Source organism: Bos grunniens, chromosome 23 (assembly GCF_055505025.1).
Source record: "Bos grunniens cultivar Pamir isolate PY7600 chromosome 23, Bosgru_T2T1.0, whole genome shotgun sequence".
Taxonomy (NCBI): domain Eukaryota; kingdom Metazoa; phylum Chordata; class Mammalia; order Artiodactyla; family Bovidae; genus Bos; species Bos grunniens.
The window spans coordinates 52,867,547-52,893,673 of record NC_141187.1 but is presented as its reverse complement, the minus strand read 5'-3'; the positions used below and the strand labels follow the sequence as shown (position 1 = coordinate 52,893,673).

At 49.9% G+C, this 26,127-nt stretch overlaps 1 protein-coding gene across 11 annotated transcripts in view; it reads right to left on the bottom strand.

Annotated features, from left to right (window-relative positions):
* Nucleotides 1–26,127, bottom strand: part of GMDS (GDP-mannose 4,6-dehydratase) — a 434,715-nt gene that overhangs the window by 333,035 nt on the left and 75,553 nt on the right. For 7 of the 11 annotated variants that reach the window (XM_086370928.1, XM_086370938.1, XM_086370936.1 and 4 more), the window contains exons 2-4: nucleotides 10,799–10,843; nucleotides 5,070–5,157; nucleotides 3,552–3,661 (exon numbers count right to left, since the gene is read on the bottom strand). The exons of 1 other annotated variant lie outside the window; for it this stretch is intronic. In XM_086370928.1, coding sequence (XP_086227054.1) covers nucleotides 3,552–3,661; nucleotides 5,070–5,157; nucleotides 10,799–10,843 — 243 coding nt within the window. Of the gene's footprint in view, nucleotides 1–3,551; nucleotides 3,662–5,069; nucleotides 5,158–5,471; nucleotides 8,199–10,798; nucleotides 10,844–26,127 lie in introns of those variants that run through there. 3 more of the 11 variants (XM_086370929.1, XM_086370937.1, XM_086370930.1) reach the window with 2 other exon arrangements.

The window sequence follows — 26,127 nt, the reverse complement described above, 5'->3', positions numbered from 1 at the left end:
TATCAAAAAGAGAAATTAAGGAAACAAGCCCATTTACCATCATGTCAAAAAGAATTAAATGCCTAGAATAAGCCTGCCTGAGGAGGCAAAGGGCCTGTGCTCTGACAACTGCAAGGTGCTTATGAAAGAGTAAAGACAACACAGGCAGATGGAGAGATGTATTCTTGGGCTGGAGAAACTATACTGTCAAAATAACTATACTACCCACGGCAATCTACAAATCCAATGTGGTCCCTATCAGATTACCAGTGGTGTTTGTCACAGAAATGAATTTTTTAAATTTGTATGGAAACACTAAAGACTCTGAACAGCCAAAGCAATCACGCAAAAGAACAGAGCTGAAGGAATCACGTTGGGGAAAAGATGCTCAACATCACTAAGTATCAGGGAAATGCAAATCAAAACTACAAGGGGGTATCAGCTCACAACAGCCAGAATCGCCATCATCGAAAAGTCCACAAAGAGCAAATGCTGGAGAAGCTGCGGAGGAGAGAGAACCTGGGACACGCTGGTGGGACGAAATTAGTGCAGCCAATATGGAAACTAGCGTGGAGGTTCATAAACCAAAAACAAGAGTGAGTGGCCCCGTGACCCCACTCCTGGGCGTATGCTCAGGAAAGACGAAAACTCTACTTCTTTTGAAATAGATACATGCACCCCAATGCTCACTGTAGTGCTGTTTACAACAGCCAAGACTGGGAAGCAACCTGTGGCCATCAACAGACGAATGCATAGACAAGATGTGCTATGTATATACAGTGGAATATCAGACATAAAAAAGTGAAGTAATGCCATTTGCAGAAACATGGATGATCCTACAGAGTGTCGTATTAAGTGAAGATAGCCAGAGAAAGGCAAGAATCATATGATATCACTTGTATGTGGAATCTAAAAAAATGATACAAATGAACGTCTTGACCAAAAAAATAGACTCACAGACAGAGAAAACAGATTTATGGCTACCAACAGGGATAGCAGGGTGGCAAGGTGAGAGATAAATTAGGAGTTTAGGGAATTAATTATGGAATGAATTAATAAGTATGGAATTAACATACACACACACACTACATATAAAATAGATAAACAACAAAAATCTGCTGTGCAGCACAGGGAACCACATTCCATTGTAAATTAACTACTTCAATTTCAAAAGTGGCTAATTTAAAAACACACACACACAGAGGCCGCTCAAATCCAGCCCAGCGCCCCACCTGCCCCTTCCTCCCAGCACACTTCTCATTCAGCTCACGTGGGACACACATCATGTCACAAACATGTTCCATGTCTCCTCGTTTCTGACTCTCAGCCTTGTATTTTTACCTCAATTTCAACTACCCACTCCCACTAACAGCGTCTGTAAACTCCTCCCTGAACCTCCCTGACACCATGCATGCTTTCCCGAGACTGAGATCACCTGTCTCTAAAGACCCAAGGACATCAGCACCCGCCTCTGCCATCCGTGAGAAAGCCAAGACCCCCTGTGGCGGAGGTGGGTGCTCCACTCTGCCATGCACGCAAATGCCATTGAAGGGCTAACCTATTTTACAAACCAAAATTCATCTCCAATTAAGCACCATTTCTGCCCATTAGCTGGCCTTTAGGCGAAGCAGACAAAACCCAATAAAAACAGATAAACTTCGCGTGGAGCCACTTAGAGGAAATCAGCTAAGCTCCTGTGGTCTCTGTTCGCACAGCCCGGCCACTCTGGGGTGCTAACCAGACGCACCAGGACATGCATGTACGGAAAGCATGGTGGACTTTCTGAACTAATTACAAAGGCATTCTGGAGAAAGGAGAGGACTGGCTCATTTAATGCTAAAACGACAGGGGAAGCCCTCATATACACAAGTCTATAAAGCGCCCGCATCTCCCCACCATTCCACCTATGGCTCCAGAGGTGATAAACCATCTACCAAACACCACCACAGAGGAAACGTCCTAATCCAGAGGAAGCTGAGTAACAGAGCACTCATCCAAAACATTCTGTTTTGTCTGGAGACAGCAAGAAGCCTAGAGATAAATTACAACGTGAAGATGGACAGGCTGCCTCAATCCAGGATAAAGTCTTCACTCCTGGAGTGGCAGTTACTGCTTCTCCAGAGGAGAGGGGACAGGCCCTCAAGGCACAGCATGCCGGAGACACCTTTTCAGATGGAAAATACATTCAGAATCACTTAGAAAAATAACTCTGTTCTCACCAAAAGACAAGACCCTGACACCTTCACACAACCCAGAGCTTAAGCGTGGATATAGAACAGAATCATCAGAAACTAAGGAAACAAGAACCTTCCGCGACAGTACAGACGGGTACAGAAGTATCCTTGCTGGTGGGCCGGTTGCCGTCCTCCAAAGTTAGCGTCGGAGAAAAATGCGCTGTGAGGGTTTACCTGTGGCATCGATAATGAGACTGGGCTTCCTACTTGCTTCTGTTGCCATGCTCTACCCTTGGTGTCATTGGTCTAGTCTATGATTTCTTCCTTAAACTGGCAGAGAGTGTAAAACAGGCATCTAGCTTCCATTTCGCCCTAAGCTGGGGGTGTGGAGAAACAGCAACCACCTCAAATACTTTCTGAAGCCAGAATGCCAGGTTTACTGATGAAACAGCCAAAAATGCTGATACAGTTTCTGTTCTCTTTAGTTTGGGGGTGGGGGCTGTTTTAACTTGGAATTACTTGCTTGTATTTCCAAGCTCCACTAATTACCCTGATTAAACATGTATCTAAAAGGATTCATACCATCCCTGGCTTCGAATCTCACTCGGACACAGCAGCAGAAACTGGAGTCAAGCAGACTGCCAGAACTCTGGGGGTAGTTCCTTAGGTTCCAGAAAGACCCTGCTCTAAGGAGAGGTAGACAGACCCCCGGAGAATCTGCCTGAATCAATGGAAGGAAGTCAGCATGAGCTACGTGTGTCACAACACTGCGGGAACAAGAGTCCAAACAGAGTTTTTTTCCCAATGATTTTTACTACTCACAAGAAAACGTTAATTCCATTAATTCTGACATATTGGCACCCAAAAATACTATTTTCTCAGCCAGTAATATCATCACTACCAAAAATTAATATTAAAAGTTTTATTGACTTAATTTTCCAACATTTGAACAAAAGACTTCATTCACAATGCGAGTTAAGGTAGCAGAAAATACATCCAAGTGGGGTTTGTGACTGTAAGATCAACCCCAAAGAAACGAATACTCTTATTCTAATGTCATCAGTAAGATTTAATACACTGTTCACTAACAGAGAATATACTTTTAAAAAATGTATCAGCATTTCTGTTGGGATTCTTAATACCCAAACTAGCGTGAAGAATTAAATTCGAGGACTAGAACTAGCAGTTAGTGCTGTATCAGGACCGCCACTCATCTGCCTCATTGCACTGCAGAGACCAACACAACGGTGTAAAGCAATTTCCCCCCAATTAACAGTGAATTTAAAAGTAATTTAAAAAACAGATTAAAAGACACAGAATTAAAAAAAAAAAAGAAGCAAAAGTAAAATGCAGAACTCAGGGCAGAGCAGAGAAAGCACGCTACACCGGACGGCTCACCTTGACGTGGCTCTGGGCTCCGAGGTTGTAGATCTCGGTGGGCTTCACCTCATTGATGATCTTCACAAGGCAGGTGCTGTCGGTGAGGTCACCGTAGTGCAGCTTCATGTCTGCAGAATTGAAACACCGTGAGCGGGAAGGGAACAGTAATGTGCATTCTGAACACCTGAACCCAGACTGGCTCTGAGGTGGCGTCCGTGACTGCCACCTGAAAAGAGACTAAGCAGTAGAGCTCACACTTGCTGCCACGTCTACAGAGGACCTGTGAAAACTCCGACGAGCCTGCCGCAGAAACAGAATCACCACAGGGTTACACGATTAATGTAGCTTATGGCACCCAGGTGACGGTAAGACATGCCACAAAAGAATGGATTCAAAGAAAACCTGGAAATAAAATGTACACTCTCCAAAGAAATCTGTAACGTACTGGTAATGGTGAGGATGGCTCTATTCAGAAACTTTTCTCCAGTCCTTCATAAACAGTCCTGAAGCCACTGTGGAATGCCTGACATGGGCCACGGCTGATCAAAAGACATCTAAAGTGTTCTGATCCCAAATCTCAGCCAATCCCCACACGGACTTCCCTGCTGTAACAGGTGACACAGGCCAGTGGGCAGCCTACTAACTTGATATTTTCATTACTTTTACATTTTGGTCTACAGCTAAATACAGTGGCAGTACCTTTCTGCATTTTGCACAAAACGATGGTAATTTGCAGGGAGGCTTCACTGAAAAACCTAAGTATTAAAGGTGGAAAGACAACCAGCAGGTCATCTTCCTGATGACATCACTGCCTGTGCGATGGACCCGAGCCTTCCAATATTCAGGGCCTTGAAGTGAGTAGAGGCTCCTGGACGGTCTCTGCTGGCGGGAAGTACCCATGTCCTCGTCCCGCCTATGTCTCCTAGGTGTTGCAGGCCGCGATAGAGTCAACCTCTCTCCGCCTCCACCGGCAAAACAGACTCCTTCATGACCTCAGGAACTGCTGCCGAGGTCAGAGGAGAAAACTGGGATGTCAACTTGCAAGTGCGTCACCAAAAACAACACACAATGGCAGAGACTGACAACTGCCTGTAAAGAGATTTACATATATTTTTGACTGCCGTCTGCTTTTGGACCTGTACTCCCTGATAGTTTTTAATATTAATGTACAAAGACTGCTTGACTTGATTAAATTAGACCAAACGTGCAAAGCAGAGGTTGGCTCTGTGTGGAGCTGATCTGGCTCCAGGGCACGGGGACACCTGGAGAAGGAGATCAAAGGCTGGCCTGCTGAGGGCTCTCAGGCAGCGTCACCTGCCAGGCCCCTGGGCACAGCCTCAGCATGATGACTCCACGGCCCAGGGCCGCAGGCAGGCAGGGAAAGGCTTCAGAGTGTGCAGACAGCAGTCAGGGCAGGTAACTCAGGGGTAAGTAACTGGGGTGTGATGGGCTTTGAAGAGAATGACACTTGAAAATGCCTTATCATAATACAGGAAGTTACACAGAAAGAGAGTTTAGAGACAGAAAATGGCTTACTTCCTTCAATGTGAGCCTGGGGGTTCTTATACAGATGCTCGATTCGGCCAGTATTGAACGAACTGGATCGCCGTACAATTCCATGGACCTGCATTTTTATCACGTGGAAGGAAAAGGATAAATTATAAATCAGCAATGAAGACTGATTAGAAATTCAGCGGTTATTCTGCTAACATTCAGCTTTTCCAAACAACATGTAACTGTGATACACAGACGTTATTTTGAATTAGTAGAAATAATTCGACACTTGCTCTTCCCCAGCCCCTGGCCGCCACCTGCAGGCACCTCCCTCCATCCCTTCCCTGTGTTTTCACTGCCAATCTCAACCCAAGTATTTAGATAGTAACACAACTTCACAGTGAGAGCTTAGTTGTACTCAAGTGTCTCCTTTTCCAAACTCACACACACACAGTCCTGCCACTGACAGAACTCTCTTCCATTTGGAACTGAAGACAGGCCCTGTGCGGCCGCATCCATCGCAAGCCTGGCCCGTCTCGCAGACTGGGACACGAGGTCAGGGCTCTATGCCTCCCGCCCAGCCCGGCCCCCCCGAGCTCTGCAGCAGGCACTGGGTGTCTAAAGAAACACGTCTCTCCATCCATGAGAGAACTGGGGAGCAGCTGCTATTATGCAGTCATGTGGAAAAGCTAAGGTGAAGTAGTTCAGGGCAGGGACAAGACTGAGGTCCTATGAGATTTAAGACATGAAGGAAACTCAAAGGAAGGGAGGATTTTTTTCTTTCAATCTTTATCTTTGACTTAACCATGACAAGTGTGAAGGGGAAAAAAAGTAGTTGGAACCAGAACGCATACCTGTCCGACACTGAAGAAAAGACTATTTGTGTCAGACACATTAGAGAAATTGTTCAAGACCTGCTCTCACTTCCTCCTCCGTGTTGCCAATGCTAATACCAGCTTATGTCACCGGCTGCCCACGTTCCAGTTCTCCTGGTGGCAGTTTTAATCCTTCTCTTATTTTAGAAGAGTTCCTCCTACGTTGGGTAGTTTCATTTGCAGCTGAATACACTTCTATATTTTAACTCAATCGTTTTCTGTCTATTTCGAACAAAAATTAATCCTTGGCATGACTCAAATATTCCTAGTGGGGGGGGTGGGGAGTTATAAGCACATAAGACTTTCTTTCAAAGAGAAAGAAATGTCATCATCATTCTACGTGGCATACATGAGAAACTGGCTTCCGCAAAGGGTACAACACATCCACAATTAATAATTCTGCTGGTCAGATGCTTCATCCAAAGACCTAAAACCACATTATTTCCCAAAAAGAGCTAAAACCAGAACAAGTTTGTAAACATGAGAATATTTTAAGACAGGACCATCACAAACTTGGTTGCCATTTCGGGAAGCCAAGAGTAAAATATAGGAAACATTACATTGAGATTTGGGTATACAAACCCCTTACTTAAGGGCTTCTCAGGTGGGGTTAGTGGTAAAGAACCTGCCTGCCAATGCAGAAGACATAAGAGATGCAGGTTCGATTCCTGGGTTGGGAAGATCCCCTGGAGGAGGGCATGGAAACCCACTCCAGTATTCTTGCCTAAGGAATCCTATGGACAGAGGAGCCTGGTGGGCTACAGTCCATGGGGCTGCAAAGAATCAGACATGACTGAAGTGACCTAGTACACACACACACATACACACACACACACACACACACACCCATTACTTAATTTAAAAGTAGAGAAAATTCTTACACTAAACTTTGAATTAACTCAACCTCATAGTCTCCAGTTTTTCAAGTTGCTAATGACAAAGTTCAGCTACTCTATAAATTTAATAAACTTTAATAAAAACCAAGTTCACATGTATACTTATACATATCAAAACTGGTATTTACTACCAAAGTTACTTCTGAAATACAGAGATCTCAGATGTAAGTTGAGCTTTATTTAACAGGATAGAGGGAAATTTTTAAGTTCTAAAAACAGATAATTTAGTTTTGACAATGAAAAACTATAAATAATATGATTTAGTCTTTTTCTCTTGAAGGCTGGTCTCTGGATAAGTCACATATCCCAACAGCCCAAAGCAAAGAGAAATGCTATATACATACACATTTTATATCAACATGAAGTGAAAGTGAAAGTCGCTCAGTTGTGTCTGACTCTTTGTGACCCCAGGGACTATACAGTCCATGGAATTCTCCAGGCCAGAATACTGGAGTGAGTAGCCTAACCCTTCTCCAGCAGATCTTCCTGACCCAGGAATTGAACCGGGGTCTCCTGCATTGCAGGCGGATTCTTTACCAGCTGAGCCACCAGGGAAGGCCTTTGTATCAACATAAAGGACTGTTACAAATAGTCAACGACATTGATGGACCCAGTATGAAATCAGACAATTACACGAAGTCACAGCAAGTAAAGAATTTAGGACTTTACTGCCACACTCACAACCAAAAGCATTAAGCACTAGTTTGGGGCCTTTAAAAAAAAAAAATTTGTGTTTTAATTTCCCCTCACTCCCAACTCTTGGTATGTGTATATAGGGGAAGAAAGGCTGCCAAATGTTTAATCCATGACAGCAGGTATTATTCTAAGAACTAATGAAAGCTGAGTCTGTCTCCTTCTGAGACAGGTGAAATGCAAACTTTAAGACAAGCCAAAATGTGTGCACGTTGGATAATCTAGTTAAGAATTTGAGATTAGCAGCTTTTTCTTACAGAAGGGATGTATTTAATAGGTAGGATTTTCTGTTTGTTTGTATAAGGATCTTTGGAGAAAAAGAAATGAGCGAGGAAACCAAAGTGAAGAGATGAATGAGCTAACTTCGAATAAATTTAACCAAAATTATTATTAAATTACAGAAGTTGGAAAACAAAATTTCTGAAAATCTGAGGGTGTTAAATGGAAGTGAGCATTTCTGAAAAGTAACAGTGATGAAAACGAAAATTTCAAGTTCTCACAATGTCAGAACAAAGCCAGTTTGACTTCAAAACCAAGAGTCAGATTAGGCTGTATAACACAGAAATGCTGATTAACTGATCACAGTCGACTGACTGACCACAGTGAAGAAAACAGAAAGCCATCACCACCGGATTTTTAAATTCTCCACGTCGCGGTTTCTCCTGGAGTCAAGAGTCCTCCAGAGGCTGCTTGAGGCACGTGCCTCTGAGAAGCCGGATGACGGGTTTCCGTCAACGGCCAGCACGCACGGGCCGTACCCGCGCACGCACGAGCGGCAGCCTGCACGCACGGGCCGCACCTGCGCACGCACGGGCGGCGGCCACTACGCACGGGCCGCACCTGTGCACGCACGGGCGGCAGCCTGCACGCACGGGCCGTGACCGCGCACACACGGGCAGAGGCCGGCACATATACAGGCAGTAACCGCACTCACACGGGCCATGCCCGCGCACAGACTGTCCTGTGTGAGTGAAAGCACAGCACCCTCACAGCCCCTCCGACCGTGACTCCCATCCACAGGCCAGGGTGCTGCCGAGACCACGCAGCCAGCACGTTGGCCTATGGAGGGCAAACGTGGCCATCAGGCCAACAGCCAGTGTTGCAGAGTGAAAGCCACAGAAAGCTTGGTCTCTTTGCACGGAGGCCTCGAGGATTTCCAGCAACTCAGAAGGAAGGACCCACAGCTGAGGAACCGACGATCGGGAGCTGGTCCTAGCAGACAGCCCCCAGGGCCTGCACAGCCCACGCCAGCTCTTCTCTCTCTCAGGCAGGGACACCGCGCTCACCTGTCCTCTGTTTATATTCTGAGTCCCTGTGCCCCTGTCACCGAGTGGAGCAACACAGGTTGTCCACATACTCCCAAATACAGCTTTTAAAGGGTTTGACCGTGTCCTTCATTTTTCTGGTTTCTCTCTGTATGTTTGCACAAATAGGTACAAAAGCATATTGTTGGCTTATCTGCTAACGACGATACCAGGAAGGCAGCTGAAACCAGAGGTACCTTCACAGGAAGCTTCCCTCCTCTGGTTTCCTTTTCCCTCGCGATGAAAAGAAGCAGGTGCAGGGGCAGGGCTTGGGCAACATCACACACCCGCCCTTCCCCGGTGCGAGTGACAGGCGGGACTAAGGGCCTCCTGCACAGTCTGCATCCCTCAGCTGGTCAGCACTGAGCTGCACCCCCTGCCTCTCCTATGAGGGTCAGCCCCTGGGGCCCCCGGGCTCCTCTGCACTGTTGCCCACATGCATCTCACCTGCTCCTCACCATGATCTGGGGGACACGGGTACGCAGTTCCTAAGTCTCCGAGAGGCCGTGGAGCTGGCAAAGGATAAGGACACAGTCCTGTGTGGGGATGGCCAAGGGCTGCCTCGGAAGCACCCTGCCTGCTCACCCCCTGCTCCAAGTTGGCTGGCACACTACAACAGGGCAAATTGCCCTCTGCACTTTAACAGTGTGTAGAATTAAATCCATAAAGGTTAAAGGGAGATTTTCTACAAAACCTGAGAATTATTGGCTTTTCTCATCACAAGATGACACCTACAGACATTCTGTAAATAATGAACACAGGCTAGACCTCTCTTTATGACCACTCAGTGTGCGTGTGTGCGTGCGTGTGTGTGTGTGTCTGCGTGCTCACTCGTGTCTGACTCTGTGCGACCCCATGGACTGTAGCCTGCCAGGCTCCCCTGTCCATGGGATTCTCCAGGCAAGAATACTGGAGTGGGCCTGTTCCAAGGGGCTTGCCATTTCCTTCTCTAATGATATCATACATAACATAACTCTAAAGTGCTCTGCTTTGCAGAATACATATTGATCACCCAATTATTACAGGAATCCATGTATATGAACATGTGTGTATATTTCTATAATTACATTTTACCTATCTTGATGGCATTACAAGATGTAGAACTAGTTATTATTTGATAAGGGCACAGAAGGTTTAATCATACCTGCTCCTAATTAAAGTCTAAGAGTCAAAGTTCTCAAAAATTATGAGTTACAGTAAAAAAAAACAAAAACTACATTCCTTTTCTTCCAACCCTGCTGGTGCTCAGCTGCCAGACCCCTCGCTATCGCTTTTCCACTGGTCCACGTGCACGTTTTTCAAGCAGCGCACCTGCCACTGGAAGAACGTGGCACCCCATGTTATCCATGCAAACACCGCCGCATCAGGAGGAGCATGCGGGCCGCTGCTCGGGATTCTGTTCACTGCAGAGCACAAGTCTCTAGAGAGGCGCGTATCCAAACACCGTTCTTAAAAAGGGTAAGGTGCACACACAGAGCTACACCCATTTCATACATAAAACTCTCGTTTGTATTGGGGAAAGCAGTAAACTTGGAAGGAGGAGAAAAAGCAGGAAAGGAAGATGAGGGCAAGGGCAGCAAACGCAGCTGCTGCACCGGCCGCCCCGACCCACCGGCCAAGGGCTGGAAAGCCAGCGTCCTGAGGTCAGCTCTGCCGCTCAGGCTGGAGGGCAGTGTAGCTGTTACTGCTCGGTGCAAATCAAGGGACTTCACTGGGAGCGGGACTTTTTTGTGTGGCCACGACCTCATAAAGTCACCCGAGAAGGGCACGGTGGCTGCTGGTTTATCTGAGAATGTGGGGAGCATGCAGAGCCAGGAGCAGGGAGGGGGGCCGCCCGCGTTCGCCAGCAGATAAACTGCACAATGGGCTGGCGCGGGGACAGGCCCGGGGGCTCATTCCGCCCCTGCCTCCTTATCAGAGTTTCCGTGGAAAACACGCACAGAGGAAGCAGAGGAAGCAGGAGGCCGCGCAGGCCGCGGGATTCCACCGGCTCGGGGACTCACCTCGTAGCCCTTCTCCAGCAGGAACTCGGCCAGGTAGGAGCCGTCCTGGAAGACAAGGAAGAGGGACAACGTCAGACCCACCGCAGCCACGACCGAGGTTTGAGAACAGCCTTTCAGGGGCTCTGTGGGCGTAAACAAGGCCCACAGCAACCGACAAGAAAAACGGTTCAGACGACACCCGACGTGAGCGCCGCGCACTGCTCTGCTGTCCTTTCCACAGGCGGGAGCTCATCTGAGCCCACAGGGGGACGAGGCAGGGGGCGCTGGCATCACCACCCGCACAGGGAGAGTGCTGAGGTCCAGGGACCCTGGGGGCAACGGGCAGAACGTGAGGCTTCAGAGGCTGGTGGATCTGGTTCAGGTTTGGCCACTTGTAAGCCGTGTGAAAACACAGAACGTGTGGGCCTCGCAGAAGGCCTTGGTGCTGCTGGGACATAAAACAGGACCCTGACAACATCGGGGGTGGGGGTCACTGGGAGAGGGATGAGACAGGAGCTGCAGGGGCTGGGGAGAGTGCAGGGCGAGGACGGGGAGGGGGCCGAGAATACGGGGTGCTGACATCCCTGGGAAAAGCCAGCACGTGGAGAAGAGGCCCTCCAGGCTTCGAACCCAAGGGTCCGGAAAGTCACGAGAAAGCGTTTAGGGGTTTTGAGGTGGGGTGGAGGTGGGGGCAGTGACGTGATCAGGTCTGTATCATCCCTGCAGGCACACATGAATGGATCACAACAGAAGGAGCGCACTTACTTTATATAGAATATTAAGAGCTTCATTTGTATGCACCTTAAGTCATGCTTTCTCTACGATCAAGGTGTTGGATAAACACAGAGATTCGCAACTTGTTTTTTATTTTTTTTAATTTTATTTATTTAGGCTGTGAGGGGCCTCCGTTGCCGCCAGGCCCTTCTCTAGCTGTGACAGGCGGGGGCCCTTGTCCAGTTGCACTGTGGGCCTTCTCCTTGTGGCATCTTCTCTCGTTGAGGCTCCTGAGCTCCAGAGCTCAGGCTCAGTAGCTGTGCTGCACAGGCTAAGCTGCTCCACGGCACGTGGGATCTTCCCAGATCAGGATCGAACCCATGTCTCCTGCGTGGGCAGGCAGATTCTTCACCACTGAGCCAGCAGGGAATCCCCTCCCAACTTATTTTCTAAAATTCTTTTATAAATGCCTAAGTAAGGATAGGGGTCTGAGTATTTTATGTGCCAATTTCAGGGAAAGAAGGTACAAGAGTCATCTAACCGAAGCACTAACAAGCCGCACGGCACAAAATCACAGTTCCAGAGACAGCGATGGTGCAGACCACCCCAGCCCCGCCAGGGTGACCAGGCGCTGCACAGCCAGCCCGTAGCTGCGTTTCTGCTCCCAGCCCAGGCAGGCCCCTCACCCATCCAGGCTTCACAACTGCTGGGGCTCTGTGCGCAAATCTGGTTGGGAGCACTTGGGTTTTCTTTGGTTTCCTAAGTTTGAAAAAATCTTAAAATATCCTTTTGAGCTTCAAAGGTAGATACTCCAGGAATAAGAAAAATGAAGTGGGCTTTATTCCTATCATTGCTGGACTCAAAAGCTGGGACTGGAGACACCCTGCGGGTCCTGGAAATGGCGCAGTTGCCTCGAGGGTGTTCACGCTTTAGCGCAGAAGTCAGGACAGACTCAGGCAGGACCGCTTGGCAAGGGTACCAGGGACACGTTTTGTGGTTCATTGAAACAGGCAGCAAATTTTCTTCTGACTCCTTGACATAAATATTCCTGTATATAGACTCATGTGGAGAAGAAGAGAGATGGTCTGGCATATTCCTTTTCCTCTCCCTCTCATGATATACACACGGCTGCTTGGTTTCACACACCCAACATGCAAAGTAAATCAGACAAGACTGCTGAACAATGCGCACTCCGACAAGCCAGGCTGATCGACAGGACCCCAAAGCCTTATCAATCAACCAATCAATCAGAAAATAGCCTAGCAGAGAAGCATCTATGACCGCACCGCAGCCGGTCAGACCGCCCTGGAGAGACGTGTCTTCTTGTCTGTGCTGTCGCCACTCTGAAGTGCTCCACACTACGCTTTGCACACTTTTTGTGTCTCTTGGAATAAAAAGTTAAAATGCACTGTACTTCACCACAGTTGCCCAGAATGTTTTAAAAAGGAAAAAAGGCAGCGGTGAGACCCTGGGGGAGGGGCGAGCTGTGATTATCCGGACGCTGATGCGACGCAGGCCTGCCGGGACTGGACGCTGTCAATAGGTCTTGTTCTTCTCACCGGGCCCTCCTCAGACTTTCCAGCCGCCTGGAACATTCTGCACCAGCGGTGGCACCCGCTTCCTCCCCACTTCCTTGCCAGGCCTCCCGAGCGATAGGGCCAGCAACAGTGTGGGAACGGAGCTGCAGGGCCCCAGGCCCCGGCCTCCCCAGCCCCCGGCCCTGCGCCGAAGCCCCTCCAGCAGGACGGGTGGAAGACTGACCCGTCATGCCCCCGAGGCCGCAGCCAGCGCCGCAACCGGACACCCGACTCTGCAAATCCGAGGGGCTAAGGGACTAAGAGCCCAGCTCACTCACCACAAGCACACTGACTCTGGGACAGGTTCCAGCCTGGGCTCAGTCCTCGTCACAGAAATGTTTTCACTGGAGAGCTGACACTCCAACTGTGACTCTTTCCATCTGACTTTGCACACATCTATTAAAAGAATCTCCTTTCCATATTAAAGGCCATACAGCTTGAAGCAAGCACTGCGGCTTTGACGTTTTCAAAACACAGAAGTATTTTCTATCTTATTCTCGCAGGAACACCCCTGGAGCGCAAGCAGCCACTTGGCCTGTGAGCTACGGAGGCAGCTGGAGGTCAGCTGCCCACCTGGTCCCCACCGTGAGAGGGGAGGCAGGACTAGAGCCCGGGGCTCCCACCACTGTCACCCAGAAAACACGGTCCACCCCTGGGACCCACCAGCCCATGTCAAAACCCAACACGGTAATAAAAACTCCAAAATGGATTCATTGGTAAATCAAATTGCTTTTGTTGCTTTGCCATCATGACAGGGCAATGGTGCTTCTTGTTTTACCCAAGTGACCCAAACGCAGAGGTCCCATAACTTCAGGACCACCTGGAGCTCAGAGGACTGGGCAGGACACAGGGCCTCAGGTGGGCACCAGAGCCTCTGGGGAAGTGCCACAGGGCTGTCTGGAGGTGGACTTGGGTTGGTAGTGGATGTTCGTTCTGGGCTGTAAAGCCCAGGAGCCAGAGCCACTGGCTAGAATCCAAAACAGGCAGATTTCGGTGCCTGGGGCCGCAGCTGTGTCCCTGAGTAGTTCTGTCCTTCACCTCCATGGATTGTTCCAGATATAAACCCATAAAATTCACAGCAACTCTAGAAGTTAACTGAATCGTATTTTGATTGTAGGATAAAAATTATCTAAAATTTCACATCTATGAAAAGCTGAAGGAAGTGGAGGAAGGTCCCCCATTCTCCTGATGTCCAAAGGAGGCTGAAATAGCCCTGAAGACCCTCATGCCCACCCACGACCACACACGAACGTGCCTGGACATCCACCTTCCCACAGAGAGGAGGGGCCATTTCTCCTCTCTTTTCAAACATGGACCCTCTTCTAGCCCAGAGGATGAATGAGGACAGTGCTGTCTCAGATGCAGCCTGAGCACCTGGCCGCTCTGAAATGCACCTGAATCAGACCATACATTTCTGCCAGGCATTGCAGGAAGCTTCTTCACACAGAGGAAGACAAGCGGAATTGGGTGAAGAACAGATCACTGATAAAATGAACTCCCTTGTTTACATCACCTGGAACACCAAGAAGTAAAACACCCCTCCTGCAAGAAAAGAGCCTCACCAACACTGCCTGCCATGTGCTTTAACTCTAGGTGTGCCGGTCGCTCTACAGCGAGTCTAGGTGTGCCGGTCACTCTACAGCGAGTCTAGGTGTGCCTGTCACTCTACAGCGAGTCTAGGTGTGCAAAGCACTCTACAGCGAGTCTACGTGTGCCGGTCGCTCTACAGCAAGTCTAGGTGTGCCTGTCACTCTACAGCGAGTCTAGGTGTGCAAAGCACTCTACAGCGAGTCTAGGTGTGCAAAGCACTCTACAGCGAGTCTACGTGTGCCAGTCACTCTACAGCAAGTCTAGGTGTGCCGGTCACTCTACAGCGAGTCTAGGTGTGCCGGTCGCTCTACAGCGAGTCTAGGTGTACAAAGCACTCTACAGCGAGTCTAGGCGTGCCGGTCACTCTACAGTGAGTCTAGGTGTGCCTGTCGCTCTACAGCAAGTCTAGGTGTGCCCGTCACTCTACAGCGAGTCTAGGTGTGCCGGTCGCTCTACAGCGAGTCTAGGTGTACAAAGCACTCTACAGCGAGTCTAGGCGTGCCGGTCACTCTACAGTGAGTCTAGGTGTGCCTGTCGCTCTACAGCAAGTCTAGGTGTGCCCGTCGCTCTACAGCGAGTCTAGGTGTGCCGGTCGCTCTACAGCAAGTCTAGGTGTACAAAGCACTCTACAGCGAGTCTAGGCGTGCCGGTCACTCTACAGTGAGTCTAGGTGTGCCTGTCGCTCTACAGCAAGTCTAGGTGTGCCGGTCACTCTACAGCGAGTCTAGGTGTGCCGGTCGCTCTACAGCGAGTCTACGTGTGCCAGTCGCTCACAGCGAGTCTAGGCGTGCCCGTCGCTCTACATAGAGTCTATGTGTGCAAAGCACTCTATAGCGAGTCTAGATGTGCAAAGCACTCTACAGCAAGTCTAGGTGTGCCAGTCACTCTACAACATGTCTAGATGTGCTAATCACTCTACAACAAGCATTTTCAGCTAACCGCAGTTACAATAGCAAAGTCATCTGTACCTCCAGCGACAGAAGCACAGACACCTCACAGGTGAACAGAAGACGCTGCTGTGAACAGGAACGAGAACTGCCCTTGGGAAGACGAGCTCTGGCAGTGTGAGAAATCCAGAGGCAGAATGTCCAGGGAAAGCATTTTCACCAGGCACATGGCTGCAACACAAATCACTGGACAAAATCTCCGTCAAAAACAGATTTCAAAAGCCCAAAGGGATTAATTAATCCCACTGTCTCATTTCACAGATCAGGAAATGGAGACTGAAAACGCTAAATGTTCAGTGTCCAGTCGCACAGTTAGGAAGTAGCAGAATGTTACAAAAAGAGGGGGGGAAAAGGAAAGAAAGAGAGAAAAGAAAAAAAAATAGATATCCAGAATCTCAGATCTCAGAATTTTCCACTAAAAGGTATTGTAAAAAGAACTAAAATGAAGATATTGGACTGATGCCTACAGCTGAGAAGCAGAGGGAAGAGCAAGACAGAGCCCACAAGGGTTGGGAGGGCAAATACAAACTGACAGATGGGTCAGCAGGACTCAGGACACCGTCAGTACATAAAACATACAAATAATCCCACTCCTGCAGTCTTTAGAGTTGAAAATTATTTCCCCACAAAAGCTGAGGTCGCCAAAGGGCAGATTCTCACTCCATGATTTACCTCCTCATACAGAGAAGTGGGGGAGAAGGCCATGGCACCCCACTCCAGTACTCTTGCCTGGAAAATCCCATGGGCAGAGGAGCCTGGTAGGCTGCAGTCCATGGGGTTGCTAAGAGTTGGACACGACTGAACAACTTCACTTTCACTTTTCACCTTCCTGCATTGGAGAAGGAAATGGCAACCCACTCCAGTGTTCTTGCCTGGAGAATCCCAGGGACGGGGGAGCCTGGTGGGCTGCCGTCTATGGGGTCACAAAGAGTTGGACACGACTGAAGTGACTTAGCAGCAGCAGCAGCAGCAGAGAGAAGTGGTATCCCTGATGGCTCAGATGGTAAAGAATCTTCCTGACATGCAGAAGACCTGGGTTCAATCCCTGGGTGGGGAAGATCCCCTGGAGAAGGGAATGGCCTAGAGAACCCCATGGACAGAGGAGCCTGGTGGGCTACAGTCCACGGGGTCACAAAGGGTCGGACACGACTGTGCAACATTCATTTTCAGAGACAAGTGATCAGCGGTCGCTGCACAACCAAGAATGAGGAACACTCCTCTCTGACGTGGACCCTCTGCTGGGTAAGAGCCGCTGCACACACACCTCACAAAAGCACAATTCACGCGTGCACGCCTCACACGGACATGCCTGATACACATACGGCACACACACACACTGCACACCTCATACACACACGCATGCCACACGCCTCACACGCACATCATACATACAGTGGTAACACTGGCTCTGCTGCTGATCCAGGGCCTCCCAGGAAACCATGACGAGCTGGAAGTCCAGTTCAGTCGCTCAGTCGTGTCCAACTCTCTGCGACCCCATGAATCGCAGCACACCAGGCCTCCCTGTCCATCACCAACTCCCGGAGTTCACTCAGACTCATGTCCATCGAGTCAGTGATGCCATCCAGCCATCTCATCCTCTGTCGTCCCCTTCTCCTCCTGCCCCCAATCCCTCCCAGCATCAGTCTTTTCCATTGAGTCAACTCTTCGCATGAGGTGGCCAAAGTATTGGAGTTTCAGCTTCAGCATCATTCCTTCCAAAGAACACCCAGGACCGATCTCCTTTAGAATGGACTGGTTGGATCTTCTTGCAGTCCAACAGACTCTCAAGAGTCTTCTCCAACACTACAGTTCAAAAGCATCAATTCTTCGGCACTCAGCTTTCTTCACAGTCCAACTCTCACATCCATATATGGCCACTGGAAAAACCACAGCCTTGACTATGGGCAGCCTTTCAGAAAGAGGCTGGACATCCCCCACCACTGTCAGCCTAACATCACTCCATCTTCAGTTCTTTCCCACAAGCATTCTCAAAATTTTGTAATGCTAATTTCAAATTAACATTCAGTTTCAAAAGATTCTAATATTAAGTCCTGTGTCTAATGGTAAACTTAACATAAAATATCATAGAGGAAAGAAATTATCTAAAAAGTTAATTTTAGAAAATATTTTATTTTCAGCTTGATAGGTTAAAAAATGATGTTTTTCTTTCCATTTTTTGATTAGGATAATATTAAGATTTACAAGGTTTTTGTGTTTATGACTGTGTGCCCTATTTCTTCCAGAAATTATTTATTCTTACCTTTAATATTTCTTATACATTTTTCTAGTAGGCTGTATTTCCTCAATTAGTTTGTTTCTCTAAGCATCTAGAACATATATAAAACCTAATTTCTATCTCCAATAAAAGACACTCAAAAAATATTTGGAAATAGGTGAGCAGAGATTTTTAGTGGTAGAACGAACCCCCATGATAACTGGTTTAAAATTCATTCCTTTCAAACTGCAAATGATTATTGTAAACTCTTGGTTTAATGAGCAAAGAATGAAAACACAAAACCCTGAACCCCAGGAGCATCAACACAACGCAGCACTCGGGCAGCACCTCGGACTCCAGAGGCTACAACATTTAGGGAACTGTTGTAAGAAAAGTGGGCTTAGAGGGAAGAGCTGCTAATAAGGCACAGAAGGATCACTTCTAATCACACGGTTAGAAGGACAACTCACGCAGGGCAGCACAGCCCCAGAACTCCGTACAAAGCCCCAGAAGCACGTCTAGAGGCACTCAGCACACACGTGCCTGGGTGGGTGTGACACCTGTGCGATGCATGGATGCATCCCGTGGGAGCTGGCTGCCCACCTCCTGCCCACCTCCCCTCCCGTTTAAAACATAAGCCCCTTCGGTCTGAACCCTGTGCCTTCTCTGTCTCCCGTCGTGAAGCTCGTGCTGAACTTCCTGCCCTTCCCAGGGAAGCAGAGGTCCCCATGCGCCCTGGTGTGACTGCAGGTAACAGCGACAGCGGTGCCAGCGGCAGGCGGGAGCACCTGCTCAGCACACGGCTACGCGGCCGTGCTCCCGGTGCTGCACGGCCACTAGCTTTATGTCTTCACAACAACCTGTGCAGTTGACAGTTGACACTGGTATTATATCCATTTTACAGGTGAGCAAACTGAAGCGAACTGAGATCCCGCCACGTGCAGGAGAGCCCAGCTAGAAAGCAGAGAAAGGATCACACTGCAGAGACTTGTGACAAATGACGTGTGTGGCACCTGCTTCACTAAATAGGGTCAATCCCTCGGCAAGGACGGGCCCACAGATGTTGGGACATAAAATCCGGTCTCTACAGAACTTGTTAACAAAGCAAAGTGTCACAGACTAGTGAATATCAAACCCTCACCGGGCCATGGGTGTCAGGGGACAGAGGACAGAGAGGAAACCAGGGCCTCAGTCCCTCGCTCCAGTCCTGAGAGTATCTGGGAAGCCAGGCACTTCCCGCGCGAGATAGGACCAGACGCCCACGCCACGTGGACGGTGAGCCAGGGAAGCTGCACAGCTGTCACAGTCTCCTCTGTTGGTGTGCCAGGAGACGCAGGAGTCCCAGGCAGAGGCAGGCAGGGATAAAAGGAAGGCCAAGAAACACTCAAACCAGTCCACCCTAGAGGAAATCAACCCTGAATATTGATTGGAAGGACTGCTGCTGAAGCTGAAGCTCCAGTACTTTGGCCACCTGATGGGAAGAACTGACTCACTGAAAAGATCCCGATGCTGAAAAAATTGGAGGCAGGAGGAGAAGGGGATGACAGACGATGAGATGGTTGGATGGCATCACCGACTCAATGGACATGAGTCTGAGAAAACTCTGGATAGTGAAGGACAGAGAAGCCTGGCGTGGTGCAGTCCACGGTGTCACAGAGTCAGACACGACTTAGCGACTGCACAAGATGCACTTCCCCAGGACGCCATCTGTGCTGGACAGCATGGTGCTCTGCAGAAATCCATCACCACCCTCCAGCACAAAATCAAGGTGGGAGAAAACCGAGGAAATACAAGAGGCATATCCCGTCAAAACCCCCTGAAAGGTCTGCCTAACTGGCCAGTTCAGTGCCGCTGTGAATAGCCGCTTTCAAGTTTAGAACAATATTCTAACTGAAAGTCTTCATAACTCAGGGCTCCAGATACATCGATAAAGATTGGTTCAGATCTGTAGAAAGGTTAATAATAAATTACAGGTAAACTTCATGCTTAAAATAATCTTTGTAATAAATATGCACATACATTAAAACTGTACAAAAGTGGAAAACAGTTTCTCTTCCCTCTTCCTTTTCTTGTTATCGCTCAGAGTGACGGTCCACACAACTAAAGGCTGTTTCTTTGCAAAGCACATACTTGCACAGCTCCAATCACCCAAGTGATTTACGGAGGAAACGACTTTGTGCAGGTACTCTAACCAAAACAGAGCCTCACTTTGTCCAGTGTTCAAGGCCATGCTTAATGAAAACTTCAAATTTGGAAGAAAAAAAAAAAGTAGTACTGAAAAGAGAAGAATTATTAAATTTTAGTATTTACCTGATTTATTAACATTTCCTCGTGCATTTCTTTTTATAATTTGTGCCCTGCCTAATGGAGGAAGAAAAAACAAGTGTCCTTTTATTTACCGGCTTTGAAAAGGTCATGAGAATAAGAAAAGGATACACATACATTGATGGCTGTCTCAGTTTCCATTTTACTGCACATTCAGTTATGAGGTTGTTACTTCAATGTCACCGCTGGTGGTAAGTAGAGTTTAGCGATTTGCAAACATTCTCGCTCTTTTTAACCTGATTTCTTTCAGGGATAAAAGCACGTGGCACAGTCAGGTGAGACTCTTCCTGTCACAGGTACAGCCGTGACAGAAATGCCACCTGGGGAGCCCTGGGGCGTTGCAGATCTGCTCTGCAAGCATGGAGTCCCCAGGAAGCTGGAGACACTGCAAATAACAGAAGAGACACACAGGGCGAGAGCTGGGGCTCGTGGGACCTAGAACCATTGGAAGATGATGGAAGTCGAGCACACGCACGCAGGCATCACGGAGTGTGTCAGCGTCTACCCAGAAAGCTGCCCGTCATCAAATGACCGAAGATGACGCTCGGGGGGTAAGGGCATCCTGGCAAGGCGAGGACAGGCAAGAGCGGCACACCTCCCAGTCACCAGGACAGGCTGATCTCAGCGGGCACGCAGCCTGCGGGCCGGTCACCGTAGGACACCACTATGTGGACAAGGATATCCCTTGCTTACTTGCTGGGTGGTGCTGTTATGAGTGAAGGTCCTGCCACTCAGACGAGGGGCCAAAAAGCACTTTGGGGGGACTTCACACGTTGAAAAGCACGCACCTCCACCCAGCCGGCAGCCGTCTCTGCAGTCACTGGCTCCAAGGCCCTGTAGGTGGGGGCGTCCATCCCCGCCCAGCCCCTCCCAGACACAGGGAGAGGACAGGCTCCCGGACTCCGACGGGGCAGCTTCTGCAGGCGCCCGCTGTTGGCCATGTTCATCTCGCCGCTGTGCCCTCCCTCGCCAACAGCAACGGGGCTCAGCCTGCATGCAACCACACCCTTCTGTTTTTCAGGATCTTCTCGGTTGCATTTTTCAATGTGTCCAGTATAAGGACACACTGGGGGTCCCTGACAAAGCCTGGGAAAATCCAGACCCAAGACAAATTCCGGAAGGCGCATAATTCAGGCAGCTAAGTCTGGACTGTACACGAACAAACCGCACAGAACCACTGCAGGGTTCTGAGAAACGCTGGAGTTTACCCTGGGACGACCCAAGCCTGGATTCTGGTGATGTCAGAGTGGCAGAAAACATGGCTTCGGAAACGCCCCATGTGACGGTACAGCAGGCTCCCCTCAGCCACCCCAGTGACCCCACCACCTCCAGGCAGCGGCCCGGGTCTCAGGAGGGACACGGGCCAGCTGAGGTGGCTCTGGAAGGTGGCAAGTGAGACACGGCACAGAAGGAGCAAAGGAGCGTGGTTTCCAAGAAAATATCCCACGGGGAACAAAACAGCAGTGCCTGCAAGTAACTCAAAAACTAACACAAAACAGAAAAGAAGGCACGCGAGGATTCCACACAAGCCAGCACTGAAGTACCCCGGGGAGGGGGCCAGAACCCACAGGAAGCCCCCTGCCCTTCAGAGACTCTCTCGGGAACCGGCAGCCCACACCGGGGAGGAAGTGGGCCCAGAAAAGCCACAGCTTCCCGGACGCTCAGGCCCCAGGCCCCGAGCTGGTCCCAGGCCTCGGTCACAGCCGCATGCGCAGCTGGGATAATCACTGCGAGAAAAACACTGCCAAGCGAGGGGTCAGATTCCAAGTCTTCAGTAAGCCATAAGCTTGGCACTAACCCACCAGAGCCCACCCAGGTCCTGTGCCCACAGGCGGGAACCCACTGTGCACCCGCCTTCGGAGAACTGCTGACGTGACCTGCAGCTGAAAACAAACTCAGAAAAGGCAGGAAGAGAGGGAGGAGGGGAAAATGAACACCACGCAACACCCTCCTGTGAGCCGACAAAGGTCCCCAGGCTGAGGAGGCCACTGGACGGGAGGGGAAGACGGCCAGGTAGGCAGGGGCCGCTCTCCATTCGCCAGCCAGATGACCACAGGGCCCAGCGGCCACACACGGGGCACCGTGGGCTCCAAGTGTCCGCTTGGCACCTCCTGTGAAAGCTAATTACAGGCCAGGGCGTCTGGGTGTAGCTCTGGTTGCGTTCTCTGTCTCCATCTCCGTGTGTCTGTCTGTCTCTGCCCCGGCTCTCCGACTCCGACTCCCTCTCCCCTTCTCCCCGCGCTCCTAGAGCACAAACGCAGGTCCCGCTGGTCTCAGGCTCAGGCACCCACTCGGCAGCAGAGTCACACAGGTCAGTGCCCAACATCGGGCATGTGTGTTCTGTTACAAGGCGGAGGCAAACTACAGCACCTAACAAAGACCTCCTATGGAACCTTCACGGCATGTTTACCACAAGCCACTTTCAACTGCGTGTTTCTGTCTCTAGGCCTTGAGACAAAGGGGCGAGAAAGTTCATTCACATATCCGAAGGGGCTATTTACTAAAAGCGTAACATCAGTCTAAAAATCGGACCTGTTATGAGTTGAACATTGTCCCCTGAAAATTCATCTGTTGAAGCCCTAATTCCCAGGGCCTCAGAAATTATTTGAATTTGAATAACTGAGTTATTTGCAACCTTATTTGAAATAGGGTCATTGCGGATGAAATTAATTAAGATGACATCATATTAGAATCAGTTCAGTTCAGTTCAGTTCAGTCGCTCAGTCGTGTCCAACTCTTTGTGACCCCATGAATCGCAGCACGCCAGGCCTCCCTGTCCATCACCAACTCCCAGAGTTCACTCAAACTCACATCCATTGAGTCGGTGATTCCATCCAGCCATCTCATCCTCTGTCGACCCCTTCTCCTCCTGCTCCCCCAATCCTTCCCAGCATCAGTCTTTTCCAATGAGTCAACTCTTCGCACGAGGTGGCCAAAGTATTGGAGTTTCAGCTTCAGCATCAGTCCTTCCAAAGAACACCCAGGACTGATCTCCTTTAGAATGGACTGGTTGGATCTCCTTGCAGTCCAAGGGACTCTCAAGAGTCTTCTCCAACACCACAGTTCAAAAGCATCAATTCTTTAGCATTCAGCTTTCTTCACAGTCCAGCTCTCACATCCATACATGACCACAGGAAAAACCATAGCCTTGACTAGACGGACCTTTGTTGGCAAAGTAATGTCTCTGCTTTTCAATATGGTATCTAGGTTGGTCATAACTTTCCTTCCAAGGAGTAAGAGTCTTTTAATTTCATGGCTGAAATCACCATCTGCAGTGATTTTGGAGCTCAGAAAAATAAATTCTGACACTGTTTCCACTGTTTCCCCATCTATTTCCCATGAAGTGATGGGACCGGATGCCATGATCTTTGTTTTCTGAATGTTGAGCTTTAAGCCAACTTTTTCACTTTCCTCTTTCACTTTCATCAGGAGGCTTTTTAGTTCCTCTTCACTTTCTGCCTCTTCACTTTAGTTCCTCTTCACTTTCTGGTTGTGACTCAGGCGGTAAAGCATCTGCCTACAATGCAGGAGACCCGGGTTCGATCCCTGGATCGGGAAGCTCCCCTGGAGAAGGAAATGGCAACCCACTCCAGTATTCTTGCCCGGAAAATCCCATGGACGGAGGAGCCCGGTAGGCTAAGAGTTGGGGGGTCTCAAAGAATTGCACACGACTGAGCAGCTTCACTTCACTTCATTCTGATATGAGGGCTTCCCAGGTGGCTCAGTGGTAACAGAACCTGCCCACAAGCAGGAGACTCGGGTTCAGTCCCTGCCTCAGGAAGCTCCACTGCAGGAGGCAACGGCAGCCCACTCCAGTATTGTTGCCTGGGAAATCCCATGGACAGAGGGGCCTGGCGGGCTAGAGTCCATGGGGTCACAGAGTCGGATGCGACTTCGCAACGGAAACAACAGGTTCTGATGTGACCAGGGTCCTGACAAAGAGGGGAGTTTGGACGCGGAGACACAGGGAGACACCGTGTGAAGACGGAAGCAAAGGCCAAGCTGACACTGCAGAAGCCAAAATATCAACTACGACAGCACTAGCCCGGAGTGGAGGCCGGGAGCCAGTCCACCCTCCAGCCCGGAGGGGAGGCCGGGCCGGTCCATCCGCCAGGCCGGAGGGGAGGCCGGGGCCGGTCCACCCGCCAGCGGGGCTGGTCCACCCTCTAGCCCGGAGGGGAGGCCGGGGCCGGTCCACCCGCCAGGCCTGAAGAAGGGGCCACTGTGTGGACGACTCGACCCCGGACATCTGGAGCAGGGAGAAAATAGGCCCCCGACCTGCAATGCCGTGTGACGGGACCGGGGACGAGCAGCAGACGCAGGACAGGGAGCCGGCGCTGCCGAGACCGGCTCCCAGGGCACCACCTGCCCCAGCGCTCTCACCCGGCCTGGCCCTTGCCTCCAGCCCTGCAGGGATCACCAGGAGTTCCCCAACTTGTGATCCCGAAAAGTTTTACACCTACAAAAAAGTGATGAAACACCCATTAACCTTGCATGCAGACTCACCTGTTGATGGGTTTTCACATCTGTCTCATCTTTGTCTTGCACGTGCCTGCACTCACTTTGCTGTTGGCAGGAGACTCATGTGGGAGCACACTGCAGCCTCAGTGACAGAGCGACACTCCGCCCTTCTCGAGCTTCCTCGCCTCGAGGTTCCCAGGGGCCTGGAAGCTCTCCTCTGACCTCAGCACGGTTAACGTAGTCAATTCCTAACTTTCCCAGTTAATCAGTTCAGTTGCTCAGTCGTGTACGACTCTTTGGGACCCCACGGACCACAGGCTTCCCTGTCCGTCACCAACTCCTGGAGTTTGCTCAAACTCATGTCCATCAAGTTGGTGATGCCATCCAACCACCTCATCCTAGGGCAACTTTCCCGATTGCCCTCAAAATGTTTTAATAACGGTTTATTTTTTTTAATCCAAGACCCAGTCATGGTCTGTACATTGTGTGTGTGTGTGTGCTCAGTTGCTCAGTTATGACTGACTCTTTGTGACCCCATGGACTGTAGCCCACCAGGCTCCTCTGTCCATGGGATTCTCCAGGCAAGACTGCTGGAGACGGTTGCCATTTCCTCCCCCAGGGGATCTTTCCAACCCAGGGATCAAGCCCATGTCTCCTGTGTCTCCTGCATTGGCAGGTGGGTTCTTTACCAATACTTAAATCAGTAAACTTTACGTCTGTGGAAGCAGTGCCTCGGGCTCCGCAGGGGTAAGCAGGGCCGACCAGAAGCTGGAAGAGCAGCTAAGGAGGGAGACAAATAGAAAACCACCCGAGTCCAGGAAAGGGGGTGAGTCCCCCAAACATGGGTGGTGATGATGAGCACGTAAGGGATGGGCAGAGTGGGCAGTTAGAGGGCAGAAGAGAGGAGGAGTTTTCAGCTGCCCAGAGGAAGGGTGCATACGGGGTGGCATGGTTAAGGGGCACAGGTGATGCTCCGTCTCAGACATGCTGAGCTCCAGGCAGTCACGGTGGACGGACGTGTCCAGCAGGTGATTCACGGCAGGAGAAGACGAGACGTGATTAAATTATATCATCACGAATGGTCCTTGTGGCTCTTGAAGAGCAAGGGTTCCATGATAATATCAGATGAAGCCAGGCTTCAGGGCTCCTTCGGGTGTTCTGCTGGGAGTGACTTCTTCCCTAACTTGACACTCAGACCTGCTTCTCAACCACCTCCCGAGCAAGGGGGGCGGGGGGAGGGGGCACGGGGGGAGGCTATCTTTACCACGCGGATGTGTGATTTTCCTCTTCAACTGGACAGCAGGTCCCAGAAGGGCTGAGCACCCAGCCATCCTCCTCCTCAGAGAACCTTCTATGGCAGCGCTGTTCACACAGAGCATGTGACCTACCTTCTAAACGTCTATATCCAGGAAGGTGACCTTGTCAGGTAGAAGCAGACAGGCAAATTCATGACGATGAATTCGGGGCCAGCCTCTACAAGATGTCAAGGAACTTAACAAAGTGAGACTAAGAAGAAGACCC